General features: G+C 50.3%; 5 protein-coding genes across 5 annotated transcripts; 2 read left to right on the top strand and 3 right to left on the bottom strand.

Annotated features, from left to right (window-relative positions):
• Positions 1-502: 502 nt before the first annotated feature.
• On the bottom strand, positions 503-2,639 carry TGAM01_v200966 (Atypical/ABC1/ABC1-C protein kinase; the record flags this gene model as incomplete). Its single annotated transcript, XM_018806562.2, has 2 exons — positions 503-547; positions 603-2,639. The coding sequence occupies 2 exons, from the start codon at positions 2,637-2,639 to the stop codon at positions 503-505; spliced, it is 2,082 nt and encodes a 693-aa protein (XP_018660204.2).
• Positions 2,640-3,251: 612 nt separating this feature from the next.
• On the top strand, positions 3,252-4,280 carry TGAM01_v200964 (cytochrome c heme lyase; the record flags this gene model as incomplete). Its single annotated transcript, XM_018806561.2, has 2 exons — positions 3,252-3,937; positions 3,998-4,280. 2 exons carry the CDS (start codon positions 3,252-3,254, stop codon positions 4,278-4,280), a joined length of 969 nt encoding a protein of 322 aa, XP_018660203.2.
• Positions 4,281-5,082: 802 nt separating this feature from the next.
• Positions 5,083-6,852, bottom strand: TGAM01_v200965 (hypothetical protein; the record flags this gene model as incomplete). The annotated part of the gene is made up of 1 exon (XM_018806560.1): positions 5,083-6,852. The coding sequence occupies one exon, from the start codon at positions 6,850-6,852 to the stop codon at positions 5,083-5,085; it is 1,770 nt and encodes a 589-aa protein (XP_018660202.1).
• A 3,614-nt stretch (positions 6,853-10,466) lies between these two features.
• Positions 10,467-11,623, bottom strand: TGAM01_v200963 (ATP-binding protein; the record flags this gene model as incomplete). Its single annotated transcript, XM_018806558.1, has 5 exons — positions 10,467-10,837; positions 10,905-11,129; positions 11,185-11,304; positions 11,380-11,506; positions 11,561-11,623. The coding sequence occupies 5 exons, from the start codon at positions 11,621-11,623 to the stop codon at positions 10,467-10,469; spliced, it is 906 nt and encodes a 301-aa protein (XP_018660200.1).
• A 369-nt stretch (positions 11,624-11,992) lies between these two features.
• On the top strand, positions 11,993-13,686 carry TGAM01_v200962 (hypothetical protein; the record flags this gene model as incomplete). The annotated part of the gene is made up of 2 exons (XM_018806557.1): positions 11,993-12,053; positions 12,113-13,686. The coding sequence occupies 2 exons, from the start codon at positions 11,993-11,995 to the stop codon at positions 13,684-13,686; spliced, it is 1,635 nt and encodes a 544-aa protein (XP_018660199.1).
• Positions 13,687-15,082: the final 1,396 nt, after the last annotated feature.

Below are 15,082 nucleotides of genomic sequence, written 5' to 3'. Positions count from 1 at the left end.
CTATAAAGTAGCTGTAATAACGAGATTCTAAATCGGAAAAAAAAAAACCCAAAAAAAAATTCTGAATCTGAATACTGTAGGTAGAGATTTGAGATGAGAGTTGACTGTTAATACTGCTCGTTACAATAACGGCTTTCACGTTGGTCTCTGTACACAGGTTTACTTACACACTGCATAAAAGAGGCCGAATTCGAACAGCTAATTTCATCTAATTTAAACGTCGCATCCTTTCTCTAATGAGATAATGAGCAAGGCGTTAATATCAAGCGCTCAAATATTTATTCACTTTCACCAAATAGTCCAGCTCGAGCCATTTGCATGTCTATATAAACCTCATGCTACCATCAAACTCCGTCTTATACCATCACTCGGGCCAACCCAATAGGACACCATTCATATATTGTTACATGATCTTACAATAACTGCGTGATAAAACGCATACGCCGCTCTGTATATCAGAAAAAAGTCTTCCCTCTACTCTACAGTGAGAATGCTCGAACATTTATACATTGGGTGAGAGGAGATCGTATTTGACACATCGTTCCACCTGGACACATGCAGGTTAGCAAAAAGAAAACAGATAGGGCATAGAAAGCACTTACATCGTCGACACTGGCTTGCAGGAACTTTCTCGTTTCCAAGCCCACCCATAGCATAATCATCGAAAAATCGCCGTGTTTCGCCATGTCTGCACCACTTTGGGCGCTTAGCTGTCTCAAAATCGGAAGAGAACTGCTCAGCAGATCGACGTCAGGGTTTAGGCTTCGACCGATGCCTTCAAGAAGGAGAATGCTAATGACGACATTGACAAAATCGCCCTCTAGGCGGACGTGATGGCTGCGGACCATGGAGAGAACGTCCTGCAAGATGTCGCCAATCTTGACGTTGCCGAGTGCGAGGGTGCGGCTTTTGACGCTGAGAACTAAATGTTGCATTTTGAGAGCAAACACTTCCTTGTCGATGACGGCCTCGGGCTGGCGACAGCGCTCGCACATGAGATGGCCGGCCTTGTAGCCGTTAAACTCGGCGACAGCTCGAAACAAGGCCAGGAAATTGTCGCGATTAGGCGCATTCAACTCCGTTACAAGTCCCGTGTCTATAAAGACCAACTGTGGACGATATCCCTCCGCATCAATTTTGGCTAGTTCTGCTTCCCATGCTGACCTATCCTTGCGGTGTCGATAGGGGCGTAATCGTTCCAAGACCTTTTCTGTGACGTCCAGCTGGTCGTCATCTGAGGCAGGCGGCGTTTTAGATGTTTTCAGGCGTAGTCGAAGATTTGGTTGCGCGGATTGATAGAAGCGGACCATGATATTGCCCGGGTGCAGATCAGCGTGGACGAAATTATCCAGCAGCAGCATTCGGAGAAAAGCGTCCAATCCCTCATTGGCGATATCATGCTGGAAGACACCGCCCCCGCTCTCCATGAAGACTGCGAGGGGTATGCCTTGAGCAAATTCCTCAATAAGAACATTGCGGGTGGTGAACTCTGAATAGGGGAAAGGGAACGAGGCAGTCGTCCTGTCCTTGAAGTTCTTTCTGAAAGTCTCCAAATTGGCAGCTTCTATTCGCAAGTCTAGCTGAAGCTTCATCATTTGGCCAAACTGAGCAACTTCATCCGGTAGAGATAGCCATTCAATCGTAGGGATGGCGTTCAGTATTGAAGCAAAGAAGCCCATAATCTTCAAGTCTCGTCGCACTATGCGCTCGACATTAGGATGCAGTACCTTGACTGCGACGTAGGTTGATGGGACCTGCTTTGGAGAGCTTTTCAAGACAGTCCGCACTTGATGCTTTACATTCTGAGATAGTAGCCCATGTCCCCCCGAATCAGCCTCGAGATCTTGTGGTGCTGCGAGGTCAGGCTTGAGTTTTGCTTTGTACACCTGCGCAATTGCGCCAACACCAAGCGGCGTTTCGTAGAATTCGTCAAATATGTCCTCAAACTTGCGTCCATTGAATGCAGCCTCGACCGTCTTACGAGTGACACGCATTGAATGGGCCGGAGCATTCGAGTGCAGCTTCGACATTGTATCGCACATGGCCGTGGGGAAGATGTCCGTTCTCGATGCCGCCCACTGTCCGAGTTTGATAAAGGCCGGGCCTGCCCATTCCATGGATTGCACAAGGAAGCCATACCACCAAAGGGTGCCGCTTCGTTCGCCATCTTTATCAGGCTGCCGCCGGCCAAACCAGATTACAGGAACCGAAAGAATGACGGGTACGAAGATAACCATCAGGTGTAAAAACCTGGCTCCAGTACAGATTGGCTCCAAGATATAAGTGTCCCAGATGAGGACGATCTCGTGTATAATCCGAGATAGTCCCCGGTCCTCATCATCAATGGACCTCCGGATCTCAGCTCTGGATGCTTCCAGCATGCGAGACTCGCCCGTCTCATGAGTGTCTCCATTATCCGTCTGTAACAGCTGAACAAAAGCTCCGGTTCCTAGTGTAGCTACACCGGCCGAGGCATGCAGCGAGATTCGACTTCTTGACTTTCCTTTCCACGCTGTAAATCTCGTTGTATGAATCCAATTACACGATTCAGCACTACTCCGATATATAGTTTGGCGCAGCGCATACGGCCGAAACAAAGTGCGCCCGCAAAGCCGGCCAAAGACAGGGCCAGCCCTCATATCGGCGGACTCAATTCCAGGCCGATAGGGGCTACTGTCATAGTCGAATCGTCATTAAGAGTATCCGTAGTTCGAGTATATGGAAAGGAAAAGAAAAAGGAAAAGGGAGAGAGGTAAAAAATAGAGCACGATATCGACCCGGAATCACAAGCTTCTCTGCACGAATCCTTGCAAACGCGGGAATCCGAATCGGTGCGAACCCGAATCGGTGACGTATGATTGACACGGCGAGAATCCGGTTAAACACGTGCCCACTTAGGCACCCGGGCCAGAACGAAGAAAAGAAGTTTCGGGCTTGGCCGATTTGGCTTAAGAAATTTTTAGCCTCTGATCTTCATCCACTCTGCTACTATTCTCCGAATTTCTCAACTCTTGCGCCTTTGCGACAAAACGAGCCTTTCAAATTTTTTTACTGTTATCTTTAATTTCTTTTAATATCTCCTATAATTTTTACTTCTCGCAATGGGTTGGTTTTGGGCTGAACCTGCCTCTCCTCCGGCTGGGCTTCCTGCAGGACACCCGGCCGTGTCATTGAACAAAGAGCCTCCGGTATGATGATTGATCTGCGACGCAAATCTAGTAGAAGCTCACGCATGGCAGGCCGGTTGTCCAATGCACCAGAAATCCGCCGATTCCTTCAACACACACAAATCCAAGTCCGCCGATAAATCATCTGCTTCCGGATGCCCCGTACCTCATGGTTCTTCATCGCCATCACCAGCAGCATCTGGATGCCCAGTGCCTCATGGATCGCCACCACTGCCGGCGACGTCTGGATGCCCGGTTCCCCATACTGCTCGAGAGAAGGAAGAGCCAAAGTCGGTGCTCTCTCAACTCAACCCCCTGAACTACATGTTCCGAGATCTGTCACAGAAGCCCGCCGCCAACCAGTCGATGGCGCTACCGGTCGAACGAGAGGAATCCACCATTCCTAGGGGAGACGGTGAGGGCACGTGGGAGTACCCTTCACCTCAGCAAATGTACAATGCTCTGTTGCGCAAGGGCTACACCGATACCGACATCACGGCGGTTGAGTCCATGGTCTCTGTCCACAACTTTCTGAACGAGGGTGCATGGCAAGAAATCATTGGCTGGGAGGAGCGCTTCGCACGAGGATTATACAAAGGCTGGCAGATCTGCAAGCGGGGAGAGGAGCATACGGCCGAGGAGTTGGATCGCAACTGGGATGGAACAAACGTCACCCCAACGCTCATCCGATTCCAAGGCCGCCCCAAGGACCTTACTCCTAAGGCTACGATGTTGCAAGTCCTGGGCTGGATCTATCCCTCCAAGTTTGGGTAAGACGATATTATCTCTACCACCACGAATGAGAATGGAACAATGCTAACGATAGATAGAACTGATCTTCCCTTCGATCGCCATGACTGGTTCGTCTCACGGAACGTCAACGGCGAAGAGAAAGAGATTCGATATGTCATTGACTACTACTCTGGAGAGCCCGAGCCAACTGGAGAACCCGTCTTCTATCTAGATGTCCGGCCTGCCGCCACGCCTCTCGGAAGCGCAGAGCGAATCATCCGATGGAGCACAGACACATGGTGGAAGGCTATCGGAGGTGACCAGCGAGAACAGAACCCACAGCCCTTCTTTCGCCACAACGCTGTCAAGTCCCAAAACTAAATGATAAATGCGGCTACGGCGTCTATACGACAAAACAAAACAACTCCCTGCTCTTTTTTAAAACTTTCACGATTATGTTTGTCTTTTGTATACTATCACGAATGGGATGGGGGATAGGCGTTACTGTGCATTAGATATTATCAGTTTGCTGTATATTTAGCCCATATCCAATTCTGAGTGCCATTTGTGCCTATATATACATTTTTGCGTGGGATCTGATCCTTCGCTGTAGCTGCAATTGCCGATCAGTTAATTTGGAAATGTATCATCATATAAAAACCACTTAACAGCGGGAGCTGGAAAAAAAAGAGAATAAGTCATTAATCTTGTATGTATTGTGTTTCGCTTATATCCCCTTGCGCATAGCAAATGTATTTCCTCCGCTGTCACCTCCCCACGCTTTATACAATGGTGCCCTTGCATCTACAAATATAGGTACGCTTATGTTGAAGAGGAGATACAAAACCGTGCTTGCACATTGTATCCTATAAACTCCGAAAACTACCAAAAAATGTTGTCCCCTAGTGACTTGAATAAAGCGGAAGAAAGAAAAATAAAGTCGCGTCGAAGGACTCCTCGCTGTCAGCGAGCTCTTTGCGGGCTCTCATGCTTGGCGGTTAGGATCCCCCCCCTTGTTGTATGTACCTGCTGGTGCACCAGCATGATTTATCTCGAATAGTTTTCATGAACTTGCCGTGGTCACATCCTATTAAAGATCGAACCCATAGCTTTGTCCATGTGTTGCTCATCGTGCAAGCGGCTCTTGTTGCACCCTTTCCGCTGCGTGATGCTACAGAGCTTCTCAATCTGTGCTGGCACTGAGATCCATAGGTTTATCCCAGAGGTTGCGAAGGAGACCGGCCATAGCATCCTCCTCCTCACCTCCAACCAAGCTGGAGCCACTGAGTCTTTCGTTCAGTCGGCTCATATCGTCTCCTTCGTAGCTCGAGCCTGCGCCGTTGGTTTTCACCGACGCCGTTCGTTTAATTGAAGGTGCTTGGCGTCCTTCGGGCATGCTAATGTTTCGAACATGGCGAGCTGTGGGATCCGCTGACCGTTTGCTGGCTGTTGTTGAACCTGTATTGGTACGAGGGATCCTCTTGGTCTTGTCCATCCCTGGAATATGGCTGAGGCGGTTCAGTGATCTTACAATGGGATTTTGGTGACGCCGGACGACTAAATATTCCATCCCCGTCCGCTCCAAGAGCTTAGTGACACGAGGGTCTCGGCTGTTGCCTCCATCGTGTCCTGGATCTCCAATACCGATTAATGGTCCACTTCCTACAGCTCCACCCAGGCCAGGAACAGCCTGTCCGGGCTCAAGAGATGAACTTGCGCGCTGCAAGTTGAGCTTCTGTTGTGTACGCGATGTGAGGGCTGAGGGCGCGGCTGTTCTCCTGGCGGGCTTAGGTACTAGAGCGCTGATATCACTCTCTATAGGCGACACATCTTCGCTGGGATGATACTCGTGGGATCTCGATAAGTTGGCCGTTGAATGCGGCCGTCGAACAAGGTCCTCAGATCGGTGAGAGCCTCCTGCGCGAACGGGGTTGTAGAATGAACCCTCGCTGGTGAGGCCTGAGCTGGGGACTTCGACGAAGCGCGAAATAAGCCCCTCAGATTGGCTTCCGGTCGGCGGAGAGGGCTCATGGCTGGTCGAGGCAGGCGAGATGTGCGTGGGAGTAGCCTTTGCCATTTCTGTGGACATTTGAGGTGGAGCGCCGTGAGATGCGACTCTCTGTAGCAGTCGCGTCGTCGGGTAATCTTTACGCTCTGCTGCTTTTCGAGAGGGCGATGACGACAATTCCGGTTGCGTTGTCGAAGCTTCCGTTGAAGCCTCTGCTGATTCTTCTATTGATGATGCCACCTCTGGCGCTGCTGTCGACGCGCTTGGAGTCTGTGGGCGGGAATTTGCCGCACTGTTTCCGGGAGGGAAAGAAGAGTGTGTACTGCTGTTCAATGAGCCCTTTCGCGACAAATAAGGCGAATTAGAGCCACTGGCATCAACCCATTCGTCTTCTGGATCATCCGAACCGAGGTCGAAGTGCACTTGGGACTTTGTTGCTTTGTGAATGCCGGTACCGCTGGCGCTGCGTTTTAGCTTGTCAGAGGAAGAGGATTTCGTGCGTTTGCTGATCTCGACGTGCGAACGATTGCGCTTCAGGTTGCTTTGGGACAAGCTCTTGGGAATGGCCGTCGCTGGGTCTGGTTGCGTTAATAATTTGACCTCGCTGGTCGCGCGGCGGTGCGGCGCGGGTCGCTGAGCGAATTGAGCCTCGAGATCGGTGGGAGAGCCCTGCTTCCGGCCCAGATTGATTCTCGACGAGCTGTTGTGCGGCTTGTGCAGGACCTTGCTGGAGGAGGGCACACGGCCGTGGAGGCGGCCGACGTGGCGTTGTTTCTGGTGTTTGGGGCGGTGATGCGGATGGCCCGAGGAGGTGACAGTGTTGGCGTCGCTCTGGTCGCTGGCGTGATGGTTGAGGGGAGGGCGCTTTGATTGGCCCCCGGTCGCGGCAGATGCAGATGCAGACGCAGATGCAGATGCGCTGTCTTGGTCACTCTCGGACGCCATGGCTGCGGTGGTTTTTGCGCTGGCTGGGCCGCTCCAGGCCAGATTGCTCTCGGCACGGGTTGGCGATGGCTCTTCTGTCACTGCGGCAGAGGAGCTGCAGAAGAGCCGCCCTGGTCTCGATTGCTGTGATGCGCTGCGGTGCGCAGAGCCGGCTCGACTCTGGACTCGACGGACGGCGGGCTTGTAAGTGCCTGTGGCCTGCTAACGCCGGCACCGAAAGGGTTGCTGGTGGAGGGTGAGACACGTGTGAATGGCTATAAAGGGTGGTTGATGTCGGCTCAAAGCGACGCGATGCGACAGGCGGGCTTCCGGACGGTCCAGGGGGGTCAATTGACGGCGGCACCTGTAAAAAAAGTGCTCCAGACGTCCAGCACGGCCGAGCGGCAAAAGGGCTGGGGATGCGAATTGGCGCGGCCGAGGAGGGATGGAGGATGCGGGATTGCAGGATGATGGACGAGGAGAAGAAGAGCTTTATGAGAGGTGGAAAGACGGTGACTGGCCTGGGCTGGGCTGGCTTTAGGAGAAAAAAAAGTGCGATGCGTTTGCTGCTCGCGGCAGGTGGAGGAGGGTTGAACAAAGTGTAATTGTCATGCCCTAATACAGGAATAGTCGCTCTTCCCGAGACAGACCGCCGAACCGGGTCTTTGATGCCGCCGGAGAGACAGGAGCAGCGACGAGGAGATGGAGGGTGGCCGGGCCAGCGCAGTGGTTGAGGCTGGACGACGAGGCTTCTGTCGGGTCTCTGCTTTGTTTGCTTGTCTGTGGCCCATCAGAGCTGGCCGTCAAGATGCTGGGACGGAGTGCGGAATACCAGGAGCTAGCAGTAGCAGATGCCGACTAACCTACCTACGTAATGGACGGGAGTTAATAACTCAAGCTTTCGGTCCATCGAGCATTAGCACTATTAGTAACTGGCATTGTGTTACAGATCTATTGTTATTGTTATCAATTCCCCCTCCTCCTCCTCCTCCTCTGTTCCCAGCGCTTTTCTCCTGTTCTGTTGCTTCGCTGGAATGCAGCAAAGAGACATTGTCTTAGCTCTAATCAACCACCTTATTCAGAGCCATGGCATAATTTGCGTCATACTACGCATTGGCTGCCACCTAGTACTAAATCGGCGCTGTCTCTGCTCCATCCTGGATTCCTGTACTTCCTTGGCGTTCCACGCTGCTCTTGGGCCGCATCAGGTCGTGCTACCGTCCAATCTCGCTCTCCCAAAATGGCGAATCCGGGCTCGTTCAGTGTTACAATGTTCAGGTGAGTGGCGCACCGGTGAAGGGCCCTTTGCGCGACTTTAAGAGATTAGGCCTCTCTACCAACTTTGAGGCTTACCATGCAACCCGTCGGAGAGCGCAGCCAGCGTCTGCAGTTGAGAGGCTCTGCGTGCCAAAAGCCGTCTTACACGCACCCCACGGCTCTCGATGTGATTAAAAGCTCACGGAGATTTCAGGTTTCATCCGGGTACTGATTCTGCGCTGAATAGCTGCTGCCTAGAGTTGCCCAATCTGTGCGTCGTTGCCCAATATCCTCCAGATTGCGGGAACCTTGTTCCCACGCTGTTCTTTGGAGACACATCCACCCTTGCTCGCGATGCAGCGATGACGTTGGGTTCTCGGAACGTTCCATTGCCGCGTCCCCCTTTTCGTGTTTAGCCTGCAAAATCAACTGCCTACTGCTACGCATAGCAGATTCGAATGTCTAGAGAATCCTAATCGTGAAAGACAAAGTCTTGTATGGATTGTTCAAAATTCTACCAAGAGCCGAAATCGAAGCAATACGCGTACTATCGTGCTAGCCCCGATCTCGGCGCGGTTACAGATCAAAGCTGATAATTTCGTTGCTCTTCACTACATAGCAGCAACATACAGGTTGGGCCAACTTCCTGCTTGGGCATGTTGAAATCATAATCCTAAATCAACGAGAACCTGTTCCACCACTGGGCGCATCTTGTTATTTATTCGGGCATAATGTGACCATATGAATTACAGTCTGGCTATGAAGCATCACGTGATTTTCTTCAAGTCTTGATACCGTACTTTCGCCCCACCGCCGGATTCTTATCTCCATACATGATACCCACCTACTACAGAGCACGGAGTCGCAGTTTGAGCTTTAGCCTCTATTCAAACTCCAAAGCCTCGCGACATTTTCCATCGCCGTTTGATCTAACTTTGGTATCTGCGTGACAGACGAGCTGCTAGCTGAACAATGTCTTCAATCTCAGAGCTTCAAGCCGAGCGGCAAACATATCAGGAACAGGTACGAACCGAGACTCTTGCTGCCCCGATATCTTTTCGCATCGTGAAGCCCGCTGCTGACTTGACCTTAGCTGGATCTTGTTTTTGCGCAAATCCGCGATGACCCTGATAATGTCGATCTCAAGGCGCTCCAAGAAGAGCTGAAGAGCTTTGTCGACCTCCTAGATGAAAACATCGCCGATCTAAAGTCGAAGCAGGTGCCCAAGCCTGATCCTAAACCAGCCGCGCCTCCGCCAGAGCCGGCCAAGTGGTCGAAAGAGAACCATCCTGCCTTCAAGAAGGCTGCACCACCGGTTGAGGAAAAGGAAGAGGTTACTGTGCAGTACCAGGTCAATGACTCTGTCATGGCAAAATGGCTTTCGGGCGACAAGGGTTTCTATCCGGCGCGTATCACCTCCATCACCGGGTCATCTACGGATCCCATCTATATCGTGAAATTCAAGAGCTACGACAACACTGAGACGCTTCGATCGAGAGACATTCGCCCTATTTCTAATAAACGAAAAGCCGAAGGCCCTGCATCAGCATCAAATACCGCAGTGGCCACTACGCCGGCTCCAGGAGTTGTTAGTTCCGCCGGCGCTACGATATACCCAGAGGCGAAGAAAGAACCAGAGGCAGACAAAGATGCTGCCAAGCCACCCAAGCCAAAGAAGATCAAGGCCAAGAAAGAGCTAGAAGCTGGCAAGTCCAAATGGCAAGATTTCAACGCCAAATCAAAGTTTGGCAAATCTAACAAGAAGGACTCTATGTTTCGTACACCCGAGGGAATCCATGGGAGAGGTAAGAATCACACGAATCTTGTACTTGTATGAGAATCTTGAATGGGAGGTGCACTTTTGCTAACGTTTCTTAATCAGTTGGATTTACTGGCTCTGGCAAGACAATGAGCAAGGACCCTACACGTAGTCGGCACATCTACCAAGTCAATGAAGAACTCGACTAAGAATGCCTTACCTGGATTAGGCAGCCACTGGGAAAAGCTTGGATTGATGACGAAAGGCGTTAAGGAGCTGGGAAACTATTGTTGATACCGCGGTAATATGCCTTGCGATAAGTTGTTGAAGAGGCTAACATTTATGCATTTGGCTTTTTTTACACCAGAATTTTTATATCACGGCTTCGAGAAGAAGAATTAAAGTTATGGGAACATTGACTGCCATTTGGCAAAATACAAGATGCTTGATTCAAGAATAGGCGGCCCCCTTTGGGATGTGGAATGCATTGCTAAGCTACTATGGCAGGTTCCCACGACCACCCTTTCATTCAAACGAGGTTTAAATTTCCGAGCATGCCGTCTAAGTATCCTTTTTTCCCTACTTTTCTGTTTGAAAAAGAGAAAGGAAATAAGAAGAGTTAGTGATTGTGATGCTCGTGTTCTTTTAGATCAATCTTGGGGCAAATAGCTTTAGCGATATCGAGAAACGCCGATGCTCGTTCGCTGGATGGCTCAGCGACGACAGTCGGCTTTCCTCTCTCTCCATCATCACCAATGTTGGGATGAAGCGGAATGTCTCCTAGAAACTGAATTTCATGGTCTTGACATAGCTTTTCCACCCTTTTATTTGATCCAAAAACGTGAGTGTCCTGATGGCAGTGAGGGCAATTGAAGAGAGACATGTTTTGCACCATGCCAAGGATGTTGACGCCAACAGTTTTGAACATGTTTATGCCCTTGACTGCGTCTTTCGTTGCCAAAGTGTGTGGTGTGGTGATAATAACAGACCCTAGGCTGATAAGTATCAAGAGACTAAAAGTAACAGTGTTTAACGCGAAGAAGCAACAGCTGCTTACCGTCTAGAATTACTTGCTGAGTTATGGTCAACTGCGTATCGCCAGTTCCGGGAGGCAAATCCAACACAAGAATATCCAAGCCACCCCAGTCTACTTCGTGGAGGAGTTGCTGAATCGCCTTCATAACCATTGGCCCTCTCCAAACAACTGGAGCACTTTCGCCCACCAGATAGCCCATTGACATTGTCTTGACTCCGTAATTAGTTAGGGGTACGAGCTGATTGTCTAAAAATAGTCTTGGTCAGCGTATCATATTGGGATTTAAAACCAGTTTACCTACTACTGGATAGCCTGGGCTCTCCCGATAGATCGAATAAGGTCGGAATAGAAGGGCCAAAAATATCAGTATCTAAAATTCCAGCGCGGAAGCCAAGTCGAGCAAAAGCTAGTGATAGGTTTGCTAATTTATCTCAGTTAGTGAACCAGCTCTATATCTACCTATATGTCTTTTACTGGGCGTGTTGAGGTAACCCACCAGCGACTGTGCTTTTGCCAACGCCGCCTTTGGCAGAGGAGACGGCGATGACTTTGTCTACACCGGTAATCTTCCGTCTCTGAGGCCGTTTTGGCCAATTTGGTGGAGTACCCGATCGAGGGAGACCCTAAAGGTTTTGTCAATCAAAGGTTCTTTGGTAATAGAAGTATTCAACTCGTACCAGGGGATTTTCATGTTGAAGAGCTCTTACAGCTCGAAAGAGCATCGAGGAAGTAGGGCGCATTGTTGATAACTACACTGAAAGAGTTTGACGTTACTATCGAGTTGATAGTGAACTTTAGGTCATTTCAACTTGATTTAAATTATCAAAATCAGGTGGCGCAAGATGTCAATATCATCCCTCTACCCTTCGAGTAATTATTGTGTTCTAAGAAGCTCACTCACGTACAGCATGATTGGAGAAGACAGTATCAGCATCGACAGACCCATTTATATAGGATCTATACGGTTAGTCTGTTTGCCATTCATGCAAGCTAATTTTTGCCGCGATTCACCGCCTAAAAGTTTAGTTTCGCAGCTGTCTCTAGACGGCAGAAAAAATCCCAGCGTGGGGTCTAAGCAAACTTCGCAACCAAGCTAAATCACATCCAAAATGGCCAAGACAAAAGGACGCGCAAAGGCATTCCAAGATCCGGATGAGGAATTGGTCAAAGGTATGACGATTTGGTATTGTCTGTTTTTGCTCATCTATCCATATACTGATAACATGTAGATTACGATCCTGAAGCCAATGGGAAGAACGACAATGACAATGGAAGCGGCAGTGAGGATGAACACGCTGGTACAGAACATTATGTGACTGTTGGACACAGTAAACTGAGGGAAAAGGAGGGCCTTTCTTTAGGAAAGCAGTACCGCGGGTCTCGAGTTTCGCGCCATGCCCTAGAACAGAGCAGCGATGAGGAGGACGAGGAAGAAGAAGAGGAGGACGAGGAAGAAGAAGAGGAGGAGGACGACGACGACGACGCTGAATACGACGATCCGGAGACTGCCAATCTAGAAGCCGATACTGCGGAAGCTAGCGACTCAGAAATCAGCAGTGACAATGCTCTGGCAGAGTCTGATGACGAGCGATTGGACGCTTTCGTATTTCGCGGTAGCTCAAAGCCTAAGAAGTCGCAGAACAAGCGAGCTACTGCGGCGGATTTCATGTCTGCTTCTGAGGAAGAACAAGACTCCGATGAAGCAGAAAATGAGGAAGATGAAGATGAAAACTCTGACGAGGACATGGACGATGGTCTTGATGCATTGCTGAATGGTGGAGCCTCCGATGAGGACGAGGATGAAGAAGATGAAGATGATGATGAGGAAGATGAAGATGAAGATGAAGATGAAGATGCAACTAAACACACTGCAAAGCCTTCCTTGGACGCCACACCAAACCAGACTGAGGTACAAAAGGGAGTTGCCATTCAACAACAGAGGAAAATCTACGACGGGCTGCTCAACATGCGCATCCGACTCCAGAAAGCAATTGTGGCTGCAAACACGTTCACTACTTTGGATTCAGACTCAAGTTCCGAAGCGGAGGCTTACGAGGCTGCAGAGGAAGCCGCTATCAAGCTGCTAAACACTATCAGCGACCTTCGAGAAAACCTGGCTCCACCAACCGCCGCGGGCAGTAAACGCAAGCGAGCATTGGACATTGAATTCTCAAACCAACAAATTTGGAAGCAGATTCAAGACGACGATCAAAGAGCGATAAAGTTCCGAGAAGACAGGTTAGACAAGTGGTCTCGCAAGGTGCAAAGCGTCACTGTGGCTGCGCCCGCAAGCAGACTCGGCGCAAAGCCCAAGACGCTTATCAGTGCTTTGCAAGACCAGCTTGCCAATCCCGATGGCAGACTTGTCAAGCGCACGCGAGTGCCTCGATCTTGCGCACCAGTTCAGGCTTCCAAGAAGATTACCGAGAGCGAAGATATCTATGACGATGCAGATTTCTACCAGCTCTTATTGAAAGAGCTTGTGGATCAACGCACCGTCGAATCGGCCGCAGAACAGTCAAGCGCCGTAGCCTCTGTCATGCTCACCGCCAACAAGGAGGCCAAGACTCGAAAAGTTGTGGACAGGAAGGCAAGCAAAGGACGAAAGCTGCGATTCACAGTGCACGAAAAACTACAGAATTTCATGGCCTCAGAGGACAGAAGAGCTTGGGAGCAGGGTGCAATTGATCGCTTCTTCGGCACCTTGTTCGGTCAAAAGATGGAGTTGAATGAAGAAGAAAGCGAGGATGATGAGATGGAGGCTCTGTATAAGCAAGATGAAGGGCTTCGGTTGTTTAGGTAAGAAGAGAGCCGAAGAGGATGGTGTTCCTTTTCTTTTAATTTGCTCCATCTTCATAGAGTGACTGATAGACGGCTAAAAGCGATATCGGCCAAATTGGATAACAATACACTGTTAATAGTTTCTTTGATACCTGATAACAATCCCTAATATTGTGCACATTGATTTGTCATTGCATCAGGCTCTGTGTCATTGTAAACAAAATGCTTCTCAATCGTCGAGATAGCTAACAGGTTCCGAGCCTATGCTCCTGTGTAAGTTCTTGGTGTGAGCGCGGAATTCCGATTCCGAATCCGCCTCGGTACGTCCATCCGGGGGCGGGTGCTCTCGGCTCTTCTTCCCCACAGCGGAAGCGCTCCATTCCATCCCACCTTCATATGCCGAGCAACGAAATGTAGAGAGCTTGAAGATTTCGAGGTCAAGCTTTTGTTTTAATTCTCTTCTTTCAAGAATAGATTTTGGTGAAACTGCAGAGATAGAGAGACACAAAAAAGAAAAGAAAAAAGAGATGGCTTCTACAACTTCTTGGGTCCCATTGGACCGAAACGGCGACTTCTCAATTCACAACCTGCCCTTTGGCATCTTTTCTGAGGGCAGCTCACAACCCCGCGCTGGAGCTCGAATTGGCGATTTTGTCATTGATCTCAAGGCGCTGGCCACCGATGAGCAGGCGAAGCAGCAGCTGAGCTCTCTCGGCGGTCTGGATGCCGTCTTTGGACAGTCGTCTCTCAATGCCTTTGCCGAGCGCGGGCGCTCTGTGCATCGTGCTGTGCGAGGCGACCTTCAGCGCATTCTAAGCCAGTCGACAGATGTGCCGGCCATTCTCAAGGACAACGAGGCGCTGAAGCAAAAGGCGCTGATTCCCGTCGAAAAGGTCAAGATGCACCTGCCGATGCAGATTGGCGACTACACCGATTTCTATGCGGGCTATCATCACGCCTACAAGGTTGGTGTCCTGTTCAGAGGGCCTGACAATGCGATGCAGCCCAATTACACCCATCTGCCTGTGGGCTACCACGGCCGCTCTTCCAGCATCGTTGTATCTGGAACTCCCATCCGACGACCTCGCGGTCAGATCCTCCCCAATCCGGCAGCGACCCCCAAAGAGCCGATTACGGTAGCTTGCCGCCGACTAGACTTTGAGCTGGAGCTGGGCTGCTTCATCTGTAAGCCCAACGAGATGGGCGAGTCCATCGACATCAACAAGGCCGAGGAATACATTTTCGGATTCGTTCTTTTGAACGACTGGAGCGCCCGTGATATCCAGGCGTGGGAGTATGTCCCTCTGGGGCCATTCAACGGCAAGAACTTTGGCTCTACCATCAGCCCATGGGTTGTCCTCGCAGACGCCCTGGAGCCTTTCCGCACCGAGCCGCTGGCGAACGACACCCCTGTGCAG

Source organism: Trichoderma gamsii (genome assembly GCF_001481775.2).
Source record: "Trichoderma gamsii strain T6085 chromosome Unknown Scaffold_2.2, whole genome shotgun sequence".
Classification (NCBI taxonomy): Eukaryota; Fungi; Ascomycota; class Sordariomycetes; order Hypocreales; family Hypocreaceae; genus Trichoderma; species Trichoderma gamsii.
The sequence above is the reverse complement of the archived record's forward strand: the minus strand, read 5'-3'. Positions and strand labels throughout refer to the sequence as shown.